At 35.9% G+C, this 16,094-nt stretch overlaps 1 protein-coding gene across 8 annotated transcripts in view; it reads right to left on the bottom strand.

Annotated features, from left to right (window-relative positions):
* Positions 1-16,094, bottom strand: part of LOC142338210 (uncharacterized) — a 50,030-nt gene that overhangs the window by 13,524 nt on the left and 20,412 nt on the right. For 3 of the 8 annotated variants that reach the window (XM_075387858.1, XM_075387856.1, XM_075387860.1), the window contains 2 exons: positions 10,879-11,094; positions 7,423-7,542 (listed from right to left, as the gene is read on the bottom strand). In XM_075387858.1, the coding sequence (XP_075243973.1) occupies positions 7,423-7,542; positions 10,879-11,043 (285 nt within the window). In that variant the 5' untranslated portion in view covers positions 11,044-11,094. Of the gene's footprint in view, positions 1-7,422; positions 7,543-10,878; positions 11,126-11,782; positions 11,839-16,094 lie in introns of those variants that run through there. The other 5 variants (XM_075387861.1, XM_075387863.1, XM_075387857.1 and 2 more) reach the window with 3 other exon arrangements.

Here is a 16,094-nt window from a genome sequence, read left to right as displayed (position 1 = left end):
TAGATTTTTTTGATCACTCTCCACCTGAAATTGAATTACTGAAAAATCCTTATAGACTCTTTTGAAAAAAATCCGTAAAATGTTTTTTTCATCGCATTTTAAGACATTATGAATAAAATTGCGACCAATTCAATTGATATTATTTTTTTTTGTATTTTTACAGGTTCACCATTGTACGAATGTAACAAAATGTGAGCCCAATGAGTATTTTGTTGATTATTAGCTCATTTTTCCTGAATAAAATCTAACTCATATGAAAAGCATTTGGAGAAAATATTAAATCTGGATTGAAACTTGAAACTTTCGCTCATAGTTTTGTTTTCAGGCTCCACAAGAGAAATTTTTTGTTCAACAGCACATATATTTGTAATTGCTTGAGATCAAACAATTAATTTCGTAGCAACTACCCGTTAAACCCGTCCATCTACTGGAGAACATTTTTTTGGTTCAACTACTAAGTTCTCCAATTCTCAAAACTTATTCCCCGAGACTATGACTTGTTTTTGGGATAACACTACAAAATGTAAAACACTTCTAGCGAAATGATGCTTTTTTTTGCTGCTGGATTAAGAAAACTCACATGAAAAATATTATCGGACTATTGTTTGACTAACTTAGTTAACTATGTTAAGTATCTCTATTTGAAGTAAGCTTCGATATTTTATCGGAAATCTTTGATTGAGGGGCGTTCAAAGTTTAAAAATTTTTAATATCCTGAAAAATCTGTTAGGTACCATTTTTTTTGCTGTACAGTTTAACCATTTCGTTTTTGAGCCTCGCTTTTCGCTTTGTTTCTGTATGCGCATTCTTCGTATAATGAAAATGAAATTATGTTCAGAAAATCTAAATTAGACAAAATAATTATAAAGAAAGTTTTATCTTGATTGCAAAACTGTATGAAAAAATTCGAATATATTCTAGTTTCAAGAAAATTATTCTATTTTTTAAATTGTATTTGGCATCAGCTACTTCCATATAGTTTTCATATGCGCACAATTAACTGTACTTAAATTACGTTAACAATAGTTTTTTTATCCATTCAACAACTAAGTGCTCTAGGAGTAATTATCTCTCTTATTAAGGATTTTTAATTTATTTTCTCCCAAACTATTTTCCACATGATTGTCGGGGACCAATTTATGGACGATTACTTCTCTAATTTTTGTTTGCTGAAATTTTAAATTCTGTATCAAAATTTTAGTATTGACTGTTGGCTCGGCTTTCCCAAAAAATCACTGAAAACATTGCCATTGTCTGACACGGTTAGCAAGGTTTTCGTTATTTCTTTCAAAAAGAGTTAAATTTTTTCCGTGTTCCAATTTGCAGTCAAAGTCAACTTAACTTTTCCATATATTCTTTTTTGTTCTGCAAACTCGTTAGAGTATTTGTTGTCAATTTGGAAGAATTCACTTCAGTGAAAAGGCTGCTTAAGATTTGGGTCCATTGTTTGAGTTCATGTTAAATGTGCCTGAACAGTTTGCAAATGAGGGCTGCCATAAAAAATTGAGCTGACAGTATTCAGACCTTTGAGCCAAGATCATGATTTGTTTTTTATTATTTAAGTAAAATTTATGTTGATACCGTTAAAAATGACTTTGTAAAAGAAGTAAATGCTTTTTTTGAACGTTTTGATTGTTATATGTGCTGCACTAACTTTTTTTGCCCCAAATGCATCAGTTTGTTGCCAAAGTTTGCACTCTTTTTGCTAAACTTCAGATATTTTACCATAATTCCATATGCAAAAATATATACGAGTGCTATAAAAACTATAAAAAACAATTTTTTGAATTTTTTGCTCATCAAATCCAGCATCATCAAAAAATCAATATGAAACGAAACATCATCGGAGATATCATCTCTGAAAGAAGCTTCTTTCTTTGCTGCTTATCAAACTCAAATTCACTAAACTGAATTGGTTAATTTTAATAGCAATTTTTCAGTACTGATGCCTTGTACTTTTCTTCTATATATTATATTAATTGAGCTGTTGCTATAAATGATTTTTGTAATCCATAAAGTATCAGAGCTCAAACTTCGTTAAATTGATTCTTAGCCCAGCTGAAACAAATTGCGTGTTTTAACTCGCAGTAAACAGAAACTTCATCCTTTCTTGCTTCCTATATTGTGAAACTCTTCGGATAATATCATATTATCATCAGCTTTAAGACCTCGCCAGTATGAAAATAGCTGCATACAATTTGGGCTGATCTTTTGAGTTAATATCTAATGTAGCTCAAAAAATGAGAGCAAGGAGAAAAACATTTGAAGAAGTAGGTCGCAAAATTGTTAATTTATTGACTTGCTATAAAAATAATGAGCAGTGTGTTGTCCCACATTTTGCGCTCCTTGAACAGACGTCAACCAACGACTACAGTCAACTAATTTGAACTTTCAAAATCTCACAGAGTTTCACACGTTGTGCGGTTTAATTATAGATTATTATTTATTTTTTAAATTATAGTTCAAATTTATTTGAGAAATTTTTTTTCCCAATGAAAATTAATATCCCCTGATTCTCAAAGAATGAACCCAAACAGCTAGCGTGTAAAAAACTATTGGGATGCGTATTAATGAGGTCAGATTTAGTGTTTCGTTCAAAACAGTTTTCAACATATTTTAGCACTTCATGCCGAAATATAAGTTTTAAGATCTGATTTACATTCTGATTTTCACGTGATTATTGATAGTAAAACCACTCGATGATTTCTTTTAATTAATTCAGCTTTTCAAAGGCTTAGACGTCTCTGGATCTCACATCTGATTCAAATATTTACGAAAAAGAATATAATGATTATAATCCCGACATTTTAATTGTTTGAATAGTTACAACACCAAATTTCGAAAATATATTGTAGTTTGTCTTTTTTATGTGTACGAGAGGAAATTAACAATGTTCTTTTTTTTTGAAGTATGAGAAAATTTGAATCACATTTCAAAATAATTTCCCGTCCAATTTTCATAAAACTGATGAACTTAAGTAAATTTTTTCTACTCATGACGGTGTTACTACTAATCAATCGCACAAAATTCATCAGGTATGCGGCATATGTTTTGGTAATTTGTTGTTAACTTTCGTCTTTGTTACAATCCAAAGGATTTGGATTGTATTGGTGCACAGTTTTTTCAGATCTGTTCACATTTTTGACTTTTGATTTCAAAGAGAAAACACGTTAGAACGGCGATTTATTTCAACACCGAGCAGAAAATGAAGCCAAAAAATGAATAATCATGAATTTTTTTCAACTTGCATAAAAAGTGGTGTGACAAGTTGTTGTCTGCAACGAACTTTCGTTTTGAAAGCGATTTTTTTTCATATCCGGCGATTTAACTCATGTTGTTGAAATTTTCATCCTGATGTTCTTGACTAAAGGTTTATAGGTAATGCATATGTTCTAATAATTCATCTTGACTAATTATTTTTTTTTTGAATAAGTCAAAGGACAGTTAAGAGTTTATATTGACCTGGACACTGCCTGGTTTAATACAATATAGGTGACTTTTTGCGTTTTGCCAATTTTGTAGTTTTTTTTGTCTTTTTGTCACTTAGTCTTAGTAGGGTAACTTCTCAATTTTCTTCCAATGAAACAAATATGGACCTTATCAAAGGTTGAGTTCATAAATATCATTTTTCATGATTTTGGCTATATTTGTTTTGAAAAACCTATAGCTAATTTTTCACGCCAGTTGATAATGAGGCCTCATCTAAAAACTAACTTTTTCAACTCATAGCTGCTGCTTTTGAAGACTTTGACCCAAATGGTTTTCAAAAACACCAGCGATTATTTGAGTTATCGCTTCATTTTATTGTTTATTTACGTTGTCTAATAACATAATCTCTTTTCCTTTTTCTCATTCTCTTGTTTTCATGTCGCTGAGGAAGGAAATCAACAGTTTTCATTGGCTTTCTAATAGAACAGAACTATTGTCAATTTATTTTATTTATTTTAACTCTTTTATTTTATTTTGTTAATTTTAATTATTTTCAGCATCTTGTTTAAGCTATCACTTTCATTGACTGAGATTCCTTTTGTTTTTGAAAGCCGTTGATGAAATTTTAAATCTTGCCTTCATTTGCTGAGCGTGTTGTCTCTTTTTCACCTACTGGAAATGCTATTGCTGGTTTTATGATTTCTCAAGTTCTTGTTTTTGCTTTCTTTGCGGATTTGGTTTGTAAATTGTGTTTTTCTTCTCAGCATGACGCCCTTGATTTGCTGAAAGATTCGGACTGCAATTTTTCTCAATTTTTACACTTTTTGTTTTGTACTTTTGATTTCCATAAGTTTGTTGTTTTGTGTGTTACTTCTAGGCGCTCTATTTGAACTTAATCACACTGCCAGTTTCTAAGTAAAGTGTTGTTCTCATTGATTCTTTTCAACAATCTGGTTTTTGGAAAAATACATTATAGTTGTTTTTTTTATTTTTCTGTTTATTGTTTACTTCAGCTCATATAAGATCCTGTTCATAGTTGATTGTTATTTTTAAAAGTCATGGCAAGAGGTAACTATGTTGATTGTCAGGTCATTTGTTATTTTTTAATTGATAGATACTTTACAACTGAACAAGAAAAATAATAGAATGTCTTTTCGAAATGTTTCTTTTTCCGTGGCTCTGTTTATTTGCAGACATGTTTGCTAATTACATGATATCTAAGTGGATAAACTTGAAATGTCTCATGCTTTTGTTCCAATAGAAAAACTGCAGATTTTTTGTAGATTTTTTGTTGATTTTTGTTCAAATTTTTGTTGATTTTTTTCGAGACAAAATCATTACTTTCTGTTTATTGCAAAAATTTTTACTTCTATTTCTGTTTCTTGGTCTACGGGCAATATGCATTTATTAAGCATGGGCAAGCAGAGAAAAATTTTATTTCTGTATTAGAAAACAAAAATTACGAAAAATGTGTGTATCATTTCTGCTTTCATTTGTATTTGCTGACTGGCATTGTATTGCCATTTTGAAGATTTCTGTTGTTGAACACTATCAAGTAATCTTTGCGAGGGTTTGAAAAAAACATCGAAAATTTTGTCCACATTCAATATTTTAACCATTAGGATGCTCCCAATATTAGGTTATTTTTTAAATTTGACTCTTCATATATTTTTTCCTTAATTTTAACCAAAATGATACAACTTCCAATTCGTGTTGCGTTGATACGGTTCCTTTTTTACTTCAAAAATAAAAAGGGAATTGAAAAGACATAATTTTGCCTAACTTTAACGATCGTTTGAAACAATCAAGCTTCGGTTAGTGTAGACATGACATTACGACACAGAGGTATACCCAAATCGTCATGGGCAGATATGCCCGATGCGTGTATCTCGTGTTCGTTTTTACTATGTTAATACATTGAAAGTGGAACAATATTGCGGAAAATAGCTACTTTAGCAGAAACCGGCAAAATGGAAGGGAAATTAGAATCCCGTGTTCGCAAAAGTGTCCTAATCCTATCCGCGAATTACAAGTACAAACTTTTTAACTTATTTTTTGCACGGCTTGTATCACGCATCTGCTCCATTTATGTATCAATTTTTCGCACGCAATGTAGCTCGATTTCGCATATAATCCGCAATTAAGCCTAACTTAATTACTACTTATTTAATTAAGCCTAACTTATTACTACTAGTAATACTGTATTACTAATTATTACTACTTATTAGTACTATTTATTACTACTTATTAAAATGGGCCAGTTCCACATTGATATACAAAGCCTTTGATGTGCGAGGGTTTTTTTCGGGAAAAAATCAATTTTTGTGGTTGCATGCATTTAAAGCACTTTAAAGCTTTGAAAGCTTCAATTAAATCTTTATTAAAGTGCTTATTGCATGCTCAAAATGAGCGCGAATAATAGATACCTAAATCGAGCGGAAACGCGCTACAAGATTTGTTACCTTCTTTTTGCGCCGAATGTTCTTTTATTTCGGAAAATTGGCGGAACCCCTTTTGCGAAAAGTAAGATACAAAGGATGTCTCCTAATTTCGTTCATTGTATGTATCTAATTTTCGAGCCAATTTTACTAAGGCGGAAATTTTGGGGTATACCTCTGCGTCGTAATTGGAGTTCTTTATGCTTTATACGGTACAGTTTAGTCGTATATAGTGTTTGCTTGCGATGGTTGTTCTTTAATTTACTCATTGAATTTGAAAAAAAAGCTTCCTCCCCGGGTAGAATCTGACCTCTAAAATTAACTCTTGCACGTTTATAATAGTATATATAAATTGTGGATAATGGTTAGTCCCACCTCTTATTGGGCCGTACAATTCATAATCAATGGAAGCACTCGTTTTTCACGCAGGGTAATGGAAAATATAATAATTTGTTCACGTGGGAAAAGAAACAGTACTGAATTCTTTTTAAATCAGTACAGAATATCTCAAGATATAAAAGATGTCACTGAACAACTAGGAAAGCGAATTTGAAGCAAAATCAAAACAATCATTTCTAAGTCTACAATTCAATCGCAAGAATTTGGGAATATTTTGAACAAGTTTATGACATAAAGGGGGGACATAATGCGGATCATTACATATGACAAAAGATTTTGATAAACATTTCTTCTCAGTGGAAGATTTCAAGACAAAATCAACGGATCTGAGGCATTGAGTCCATCTATCGAAAGTATAATAGCCTTAACTCAATTAAAATGACAGCTAATCGTTTATGGAACAATATTTTTTGGAATTATTTAATGTACCGATTTTGTATATCACAACAATAAATATAATTCCGAAATTGTTGTTTCGATCGATTAGTTGTCATTTTAATTTAGTAAAATTTTGATGCTTAATTTCGATAGACTTATTTACATCAGATGCATTGATATACATTATAAATCATAATTGAACCTTCACCTGAAGGGTGACTTTTTCCTGGAATTTAATAGTTTTATGGTACCAGACAATAGACCCAATCAGCTAGTCACGAGAAAGTAGAAAATTGACCCAGTGAGAATAAACAACGAGGAAGATTAGCCACAAAAAGCTGTTTTTTCAACAGTCGGCGCTCGGTGTTGAAGAATAATAATATCAATTATCATTTTTTCAGTGTAAACAAACATGAACGGCAACAGCTTTTCTCTTTACGAGTACAAATAATTATCAGAAATCGACGATTTCAGAAAAAAATATTGGAAGGTTAAGAAACGAATCGCATGTCTTTTTTATAAAATTGTGGACCAATGTAGCTTTGAACCCAATTAGAGCGGCGAATACTAGAAGCCGTAATTATAGAACCATCAATACACCGGCGAAAACGATTATCATGTTTTAGTTTAAGCATAGCATATAGAAGCGAACCATCATAGAGAATAAAGAGTGTTAAGCAGTATTAACACCGACAATGATAATTTTTCACGAATATAAAGGTGATAGTTGTGCTAGCTAGTTAGGGCCCTGGTTGTCATTGACCATTTGAGGACTTACAGTGGGCACGTGGTCCCAGAAGATAGCATAGTAGATGGCCAGAACGATGGCTGCCAAAGATACGAAGAAGAGATAGGCAACCACTGTCAGACCTCGAAGCAGCTTCTTCTTGTTGTTGTCCTGAAAAGGAAACTTCAGAAATCTTTGAGATACCTATCTTAAGGGCCGCGATGTTCTTGCTATTTCCTAAGGCCGCTAATGGCGACATCAATGCATTTTCAAGTGACTTTCTGACATTTTTTTCAGTTTTCTAGTTTTGAAGCCAAAACAACCATTTTTTCCCTACTTACCCTCGTCACGATTTCGTTTCAAGTGGTGAGAAACAAAATGTTAACAGTGATCTTGCTTAAATGAGTACGTTCTATGCATCAGTCGCTCATTTAAGAACAATTTCAGGAATAAACATTTTTACAGTGAAACAATAGTAAAAATTTCACCTATAGTTACGGCTGGTCTGACATGTTTTTGCCATTATTCTTTGATTTAAAGTTTTAGCCGGTCATTTTACAACTTTTTCCGGTCATTTTATTCAGATTCAATTTTCAGGGTATCATCTTGCATAAAAAGTGAAAAAAAACAAAATTATATATATAATTTGGCTCGTATCTAGAACCCCTATGTCGCCCTCGACGAGTGATAGATGTTCTGAGAGACGAAATCAGAGTCACGTGATGTATATTCAATTAATTGACAAATTAATGGCCTGATGCCATTTTTCTGGCTGCTCATTTGAATGGTGAAATCTTATTAGCCGCATACGGTGTTTCACTAACTCGCATTTGTGTATACATCAAAACTGAGACCTAACCGAAAGTGCAAAGTGCATTTTGTTCAAATAGACTAAGTAAGTTATCATAAATTTTCACATCATACAAACTTCATCCTAGAAAAAGAAAATTGTGTTTACAAGAGACCATCCGTGCTTCTTTGAAGTTTAATTCTGGTCAATAAATTAATGTAACCGTTTAATTCAATTTTTTAAAACAAACTCATTACAAAGCGCAGCAGTTTTATCAGTTGTCAGATAACCTGAAAAATAATAAACTTCAAAATAATAAGTAAAAATATTTACTATTTTATAGTTTATCAATAAAAACTAAAAAAAAAACTATTAACAATTAGGTTTTAATTAAATAATAAATAAGGTTTTGATTCCGTTTCTTGAAAGGATCAAGAAAGAATCCATTTCATATTTCATTTTAATTTACAGCTTTTGTTAGAATGTTCACGCTAAAAAATACTTCGATGTGCACCTCATTATTGAAATAAATTTAAAACATTTACGAAATTTGATGAAAAATTTAAACTTTGGTTAATTTTCGAAAAACCACCAGGTTAAAGCAGGTCTCAAATGATTCAAATAAGTGTTGAGTAAATTTACTAGGATTAGTTAGCACACATGTATGTTTTTTTAAAAAATTCTTACTCATTACAGCGCTAATAAAAGCGAAAAGAGCTTTGAAAATGATTTCCAGTACCTTTGTTTCTTGTCACTTCAGAGAAAATATTGCCATTATATAATATTGACAATCAATTGTACTAAAAATTTGATGGTTGACTGTTTAGTAAGGTACCGCCGCATTCTGTCAGAATCTTGCAAGACAGTGTATAATCTTGCATAAACTGTTCCAAGATAATCCGTTTTCTAAAAGTCTTTTAATGAAAATGATAATAATAATAAGTTGTTTTCAAGTAGTTAATAAGCATTACTGTAATCAACCAAGCTTTAATAGAAACACAATCCAACTGCTAAGTTATCAAAATGTACTTATGGTCCTTGTCCAATGTCAACAAGTGGCTGAATTAGGCTTTATAGGGATATACAAAACAGAGCACAAGAATAAAACATCCGAAAATTATCAACAATTTGCATCAAAGTCCTTCCGTTTTCCACCATCAACTTCCTCCAGTTCTCTCAATTCAAATATTGCCCATTTTTATCTTGATCTTTTGAATGTTAAAATTTTGTTTTCAGCAGGTACTATTGTTTTCCAAAATTCCAGACGGAATAAAATTTCTATTTGAGTAATAGTGTAATATTTTAGTTGAACACAGCACTTATGTACTTGTTTCGGCAAAACGTCATCTCGCAAATAATTGTGGATTTCCTAGATCGACTAGGCGTCACAGAAGTTTCCAATCTAGCCAAATTGAGGACGGTTGTTTTAGTGCCAGCTGAAGTCGAGGACATCACTTAAAGTCCAGACAAATTCTTTTCATACCAAAAATCTATCTAAAACTTAAAAATTATTTTTACGACAATCGAGTGTTGAAAAAATTACTCAACCAAATTATATTTCAACAGATGTTAAACAATTCTAAATCAACTTCTCCAGATTCCAGGACGCCTTGTGATGAAAACGCAACGTGCCCAAATTTGATAAGAAATACTTTTAAACATTGTAACCATCATAACAAATATAGTTAACATAGAGTTAGTGTCGTATCAAGATATACAAAGGTCAGAGTGTTCATGTGCTCGGCAAGGTATTTCAAGTTTAGCGAGATATTACAACATCATGCAAGTCTCATCAAGTTTGTTTTCATGACCTTTGCGTTCAAACCTCTGAAGTTGTTAACTACCCTAGTCTAGACCTGGAATTAAGAAAAGACCTATTAATTCCGGTTGGGGGTAAATATTGGATTAAATTCCACGTCCGAGGACCCTAGTTTAGGTCTAAGCTAATTCTTTTCATATGTCCAGCCAAGTTCTTTTCATATACCAAAGTGAGTAAAAAATAAATTTCGTGAAGGTCTGGATTTGATTTCGTGGCCTTCTTTAACCTTGCCCAATGGTTAACCAATTGCACTACATGTCCTTTATTTTGAAGGAAATTAAAAACAAGGTTCGGTTGCTAGCATAATTCGAAGACAGTTTTTATTGTCTAGCCAAATTCCACGACATGTTTTACTGTCCAGTGAAGTTGCAGGACACGTTTTATTATCCATCCTAAATCCAGGACACGTTATAGTGTCTAGCCAAATTCGAGAACCGTTGCTTTAGTGCCAGTCAAAGTCGAAGAAATTACTGAAAGTCCAGACAAATTCTTTCCATACCTATCCACTCCTATAACTATATCTATCTAAGACAGTATTTTCATACCTTATATCGGTGGAGGACGGTCTTTTAACAATTCCATGTCTAGACTAGGATACAGCCAAAACGGCGGAAACTTTTATTCAAAAGCTGTAAACTTTGTGATTTATGTCAGATAGCAACCACTTTGGTTCAGAGACTTTCCATAAATTGTCAGAGTTCAGAAATATTCAAAACTAGATTCAGTGAATTTCAAACTCCATAATTATAATTTTTCATGACACTGTTTTAATTACGAAAAAGACACATATAGCATGGCTTCCACTCGTTTTCGGCTTCCGAGTCTTTTTAAAACTAAACATAAAAAGGGGTAAATTTTAGTGGTAAAAGGGATTAAAATCGAGTGAAATTTTTCCTACTTTCAATTTGGCTTTGTCCAGGAGGGCATTTGGATCCTGACCGCCTGCTCCGGCTCCTCCTCCGGCACCTCCAGCCCCAGATGCTCCTGAGTTGCCCCCACGGCCACCCGGACCTCCTCCGCCAGGACCTCCCGGGCTTTTGATGGGCGCATTAGTTTGCTTCATTGGTTCACTGAATTCCAAAAAACTGACCAGAGTAGAGAATATCTGTCAGTTCTGCTAAAGAGTAGACAAAGTAACAAAATAACTAAATAAAAAATATAAAAGATAACATAGAAATATAGCTGGATTAATCGACAAAGGGCCGCTGAAATATGTATATATGAAATCTAGACCTACATTAGTTTACGATACGTTTTCTGCGAGAAAAAAAAATTGGTGAAAATTAATTTTTGAAAATTGAACTTAATTTCTTTTATATCCACGAAAACACGGTATGCAATTAGATGGGAAATAGTGAAAATGGAGGAGAAATTGACTTTTGCAGCAACAGCTTTTTTGTTTGTAAACCACTGCTTTATAGCTTGACCACAAGTCATCCTGATGATCGACAAAAAACGAAAAACTTTTGATTTTGTATTTTGTCCACAGTAAATTTTTTTTTGCAATATGAACAAAAAAATTGGAGCATCGGAATGACGCCTTACGGCTTGGCTGCGCTGTTGATTATATTATTTGTAAATTATCTTGCTAATAATAAACCTAATTAAAGATTACGCAAATTAGAAGTGACACGAAAGGAAAAAATCCAAAAGCAATTTGTCACGGTAAATTTTCCTACTGAAGCCTTGCTGTCCCCTCCCCCATTGCTGCACCCTTTTGGATTTCGCGAAAGAACGTGTTAGAATATCGATCAAACTATTGTCTTGAACTTAGTGAGAATTAGAAAGAAAGTTTAACTTACCAGATTACAAAGACAAGAGCAAATAGATTTTGATCACAGAATTTATATAAATGAATCGTAAAGAAATGGTGTCTAGAATCAATATTCGATTCAAATTGGTGAATTGAGATTACTAATGTTAGAGTGAGATTATTTGATGTAAAATCTTCCCAGCATATATTGAATGAATATGATATCACCGGAAATGTGAACGAATTCTTAGAAAAGTGTAAATGCATGCCATCTATGGTACCCCCTGCGATTGGTTTCTGGGAAATTTGCAGAAGCAAACCATATTGGTAACCCTTGCGACCCCCACTGTAAATCATGGTGCTCAGATTAGTTTTGTATCTTGACTTTTGCGCACTAATAATGGGTATATATACAGTTGATTTTTGAGCCTTTTCTCATCCCCAAAATCAAATCACCATCTTGATCTAATAATCTGATCTCTCCTCTAAATCTCTGAATACTACTGTAAAATATCATTCTTGTTATTCTCCCATTTTGAGAAATTAATTTTCTACTCAGTTGAAAACGCTTTTTTTCCGCTTGCGAAAACCTATAACCCAACACGTTATGGGCCCAGCAATTTTCTAAATCGTAAAACTAATTTCTAAAACAAAACTAATTTGTTGTTGACAGTCATAATCCTTTTCTGCTTAGTACCTTTTCTTTTCACAACGTTTTTGCCTGCTCAAACTACGATGTATCGACAGACAGTGAAGCTGCTGACGTACACAGGAAAAGCACAGGACTTTCCAATCTGGAGCACATAATTTGTGGCAATAATGCAGACGAAGGGACACTACAAATCACTACCTGGGACAGAGGAGCAACCCAATGAGCCTGCACCAGTACCCAATGGGGCGAACAATGATAAAAAGAAGAACCACAAGGTGCTGAAGGATGCATATGAGAAGGAAGTTGCAGACATCAAGGAGAAACGGAACAATTTGTGGTGCCATCTGGCACTGACTCTAGATGCAACAACCCTCATGCTGATGAGACGTGACTGTGTGGAAGATGACGGCATCGGAGATGGAGCAAAGGCTTGGAAGCTTTTGCAAGAGAGATTTCAGAGAGTGGAGACGCCGACAGTGGTGACTTTGGTGGCACAGCTTGCTCGACTGCAGCTCGAGGATGCTGAGGATTTGGATAGCTTCTTCATCAGAGGACAGGAAATGCTCACAAGGCTATAAGAAGCAGGGGAAGCAGTCTCAGAGACCTTCCTCAGCGCTTTGGTCCTCAATGGTCTGCCAATGAGGTATGAAAGTTTTGTTGTACAGGAAAGCTTTAACCCGGCAACGAACTTCACAGAGTTGACGAAAAGGCTGCAGAACTTCCATGAGAACACAGCACAGAGGCACAAGGGACAAAGTGGTGGTTCAGTGGCACTGGCAGTGAATCGTGACTTCAAGAAGGGACCCAAGAAAGGAAACTGCTTTGTGTGTGAGATCCCTGAACACTTTGCCAAGGACTGTAGGAGGAAGGAAACAGCACAATGCAGCAAGTGTGGTGAGAAAGTTCACCTAGACAGGGCATGCAAGAGACAAAGAGATGGAGGCAAACATGAGTCAGTGGCAATGGATCCCAATTGGCTTGACCAGACGAGGAATACTGGGCAGCTTATACCCAGTGGAAGACAGCAGGCATGCTGGTGGACAGTGGTTGTACAGATCACATAGTGACGAACATCGATGCGTTCCTGGACTTTGTGTCCATTCAATCAGTGGTCAGAAATCCCAACGGAGAGGCGTCCAGAGTGGTGGGCAGAGGCTTTGTGAGGATCAGCATACCCTCAAATAAAGGGGAATTCCAATGCGAACTCAAAAATGTTTTGTGTGTGCCGGACTATTCTTCAAACCTTCTCATCAGTCTCAAGATGCACGGGGGACATAGCCCCACATTTGAGAAAAGAAATAGCTGCACGAAACTCCAGAGGGGAACTCGGGTAAAACTAACGCCAGAAAATATTTTGTTTTACTTACCCTGCAGCGTTCTAGAATTCAAGATGAGTTCCAACAGTGTGGAACTTGACAGTGCAAGGAAAGGGCACAAACGATTGGGTCATTTGAATCAAGCGGATGTGGTCAGGAATGCACCAGAGACAGTGGGAGAACTCGATGATGTAAGCAATGTGTGCGCAGTGGCCAAGATCACAAAGACTCCAGGAACAAGAGTGGCAGAAAACCAAGCAGAAGAGAAGCCGGAGCGGATGTTCACAGACGTGACGGGACCTTTCAGAGTAGAGTCACTGTCAGGGTCTCGGTTCTGCATTGTGTTTGCAGACCAGTACTCGAAGTGTGTGTTTGAGGACTTGCTTAAGGCAAAGAGTAAAGCACTGGCCAGCCTGAAGAAGTTTTTTCTCAGTGTGGGGACGCCCAAGAAGCTGAGAAAAGACAATGCGAAGGAGTTTCTCTCAGAGCAGTTCAAGATGTACTGCTTAGATGCAGGCATTCTACAGGAGAAGACCATACCAGAGACGCCACAACAGAATGGGTTAGCTGAGAGGTGCAACAGGACACTGCTGGAGATGGCAAGATGCTCACTCATTGGCTCGCGTCTTCCAAAGGTGATGTGGGGAGCAGTAATTCTCCAATTAACCAGGATCAGGAACTTGGTTACGAGACGAGGAGAAGAAAAATGCCCAGCAGAGCTGATGCGAGGTATAAAACCTAAGCTTTCAATTTGTAAACTATCCATTTTTGGTTGCACAGTCTTCATGAGGAAGCGTGACAGAGATGTCAGCAAACTTGAACCCAAGGCATTGGAAGGAAAGTTTGTGGGTTACACTGAAGGAGAGAACGGATACCTGGTGTACGTACCCAACACACGCATGATTGTGGCAGTTCGGGATGTGATCATCAAGGAGTCCGAAGTGGGCTCAATCCCTGACAACACAGAGACGCCCGACCTACTAGATGAGGAGTCACAGCAACTGGGGATCTGGCACCCAGATGATGGTATCAAGACGATGGCAACAAAGAGGAGAAGGGCACATCTACTGCAATAAAGGAGGAATGGCATTACGCAGAGAGCGTGAACACTCAAAAAACGACACTGAGACGAGATGCCTCAGACGTTGAGGAAGCAGCATTGGATGAAGAATCTACTGCAACAAGAGGGAGTCTCAGAGACTTGGAATCACTGGAAGACAGTGAAACGGAGGACTTCTCACAGACAGTTGGCTTCCTTGAAGAGGCGATGGAGCAAGCGGACAGGGCAGAGCCCAGACGAGGGACACGAGCAAGGAATGTTCCGCAATTTTTTGGAGAAGTCAGGACCCATCTTGCTGTGACTGAGGCTGACTAGGTGGAACCCAAAACAGTCTACGAAGCCTAGCAAGGTGACGATTGGGACCAGTGGCACCGGACAATGAAGGACGAGGTCAAAGAACTCCAAGACAACAAGATTTGGAACCTAGTGAGACCACCCAAAGACAGGGACGTCATACCATGCAAATGGGTCTACAAAGTGAAATTGGGACCCAGTGGTTAAGTGGACAAATACAAAGCACGCTATGTGGCGAAAAGGGGGTTCAAACAGGTAGAAGGACTGGACTACTTCGAGACTTTTGCGCCTAATTGTAAGCCAGAGACATTCAGGATTCTACTTCAACTATCAGCGAAGCAGGGCTGTGTGATGCACCAGTTTGATGTTAAGACGGCTTTCCTGCACTTACCATTAGATTAAGAAGTGTTTCTGGAACAGCCACAGGAGTTTGTAAAACAAGGATCAGATGGGGAGAAGTTAGTATGCCAACTGAATAAAAGAATTTATGGTTTGAAACAGGCAGCTAACAACTGGTATAAGGAATTGGCAAACTTCCTACTGAGACAGGGGTTCACCAGAAGCAGGAATGATCATTGCTTTTTCGCAAGATCACAGACAGAGGGTCACATTTTCATCTTGGTCTGGGTTGACGACATCATTATGGCATCAAGAAGCATGGCAGTGATCTCCGATGTCAAAAAGGCAATCGAAACAACATTTCACAGTGAAGACAAAGGGACATTACACTGGTTTCTGGGTCTAAGAATCAGACGAGAAGATGGCAAAGTCACAGTCAACCAAGAACGCTACATAAAAACAATGCTTGAGCGGTTTCACATGGATCAATGCTAACCCTCAAGAACTCCAGCTGATTTGAATTTGAAACTTCAGACAGCACAGAACAGAGACGAAGAACTGGACCAGAGGATCTACAGAAGCTTGGTTGGATCACTTCTGTATTTGGCCAAAGAGACGAGGCCAGACATCATGTTCACACTCAACATTCTGTCTAGACATATGAATGCACCTACCAATCAAAACTGGATGTGCGGAAAAC

Source organism: Convolutriloba macropyga, chromosome 4, assembly GCF_964194025.1.
Source record: "Convolutriloba macropyga chromosome 4, txConMacr16.3, whole genome shotgun sequence".
NCBI lineage: Eukaryota > Metazoa > Xenacoelomorpha > Acoela > Convolutidae > Convolutriloba > Convolutriloba macropyga.
Note: the sequence above shows the minus strand (reverse complement) of the source record. Positions and strands in the feature narration are given on the sequence as shown.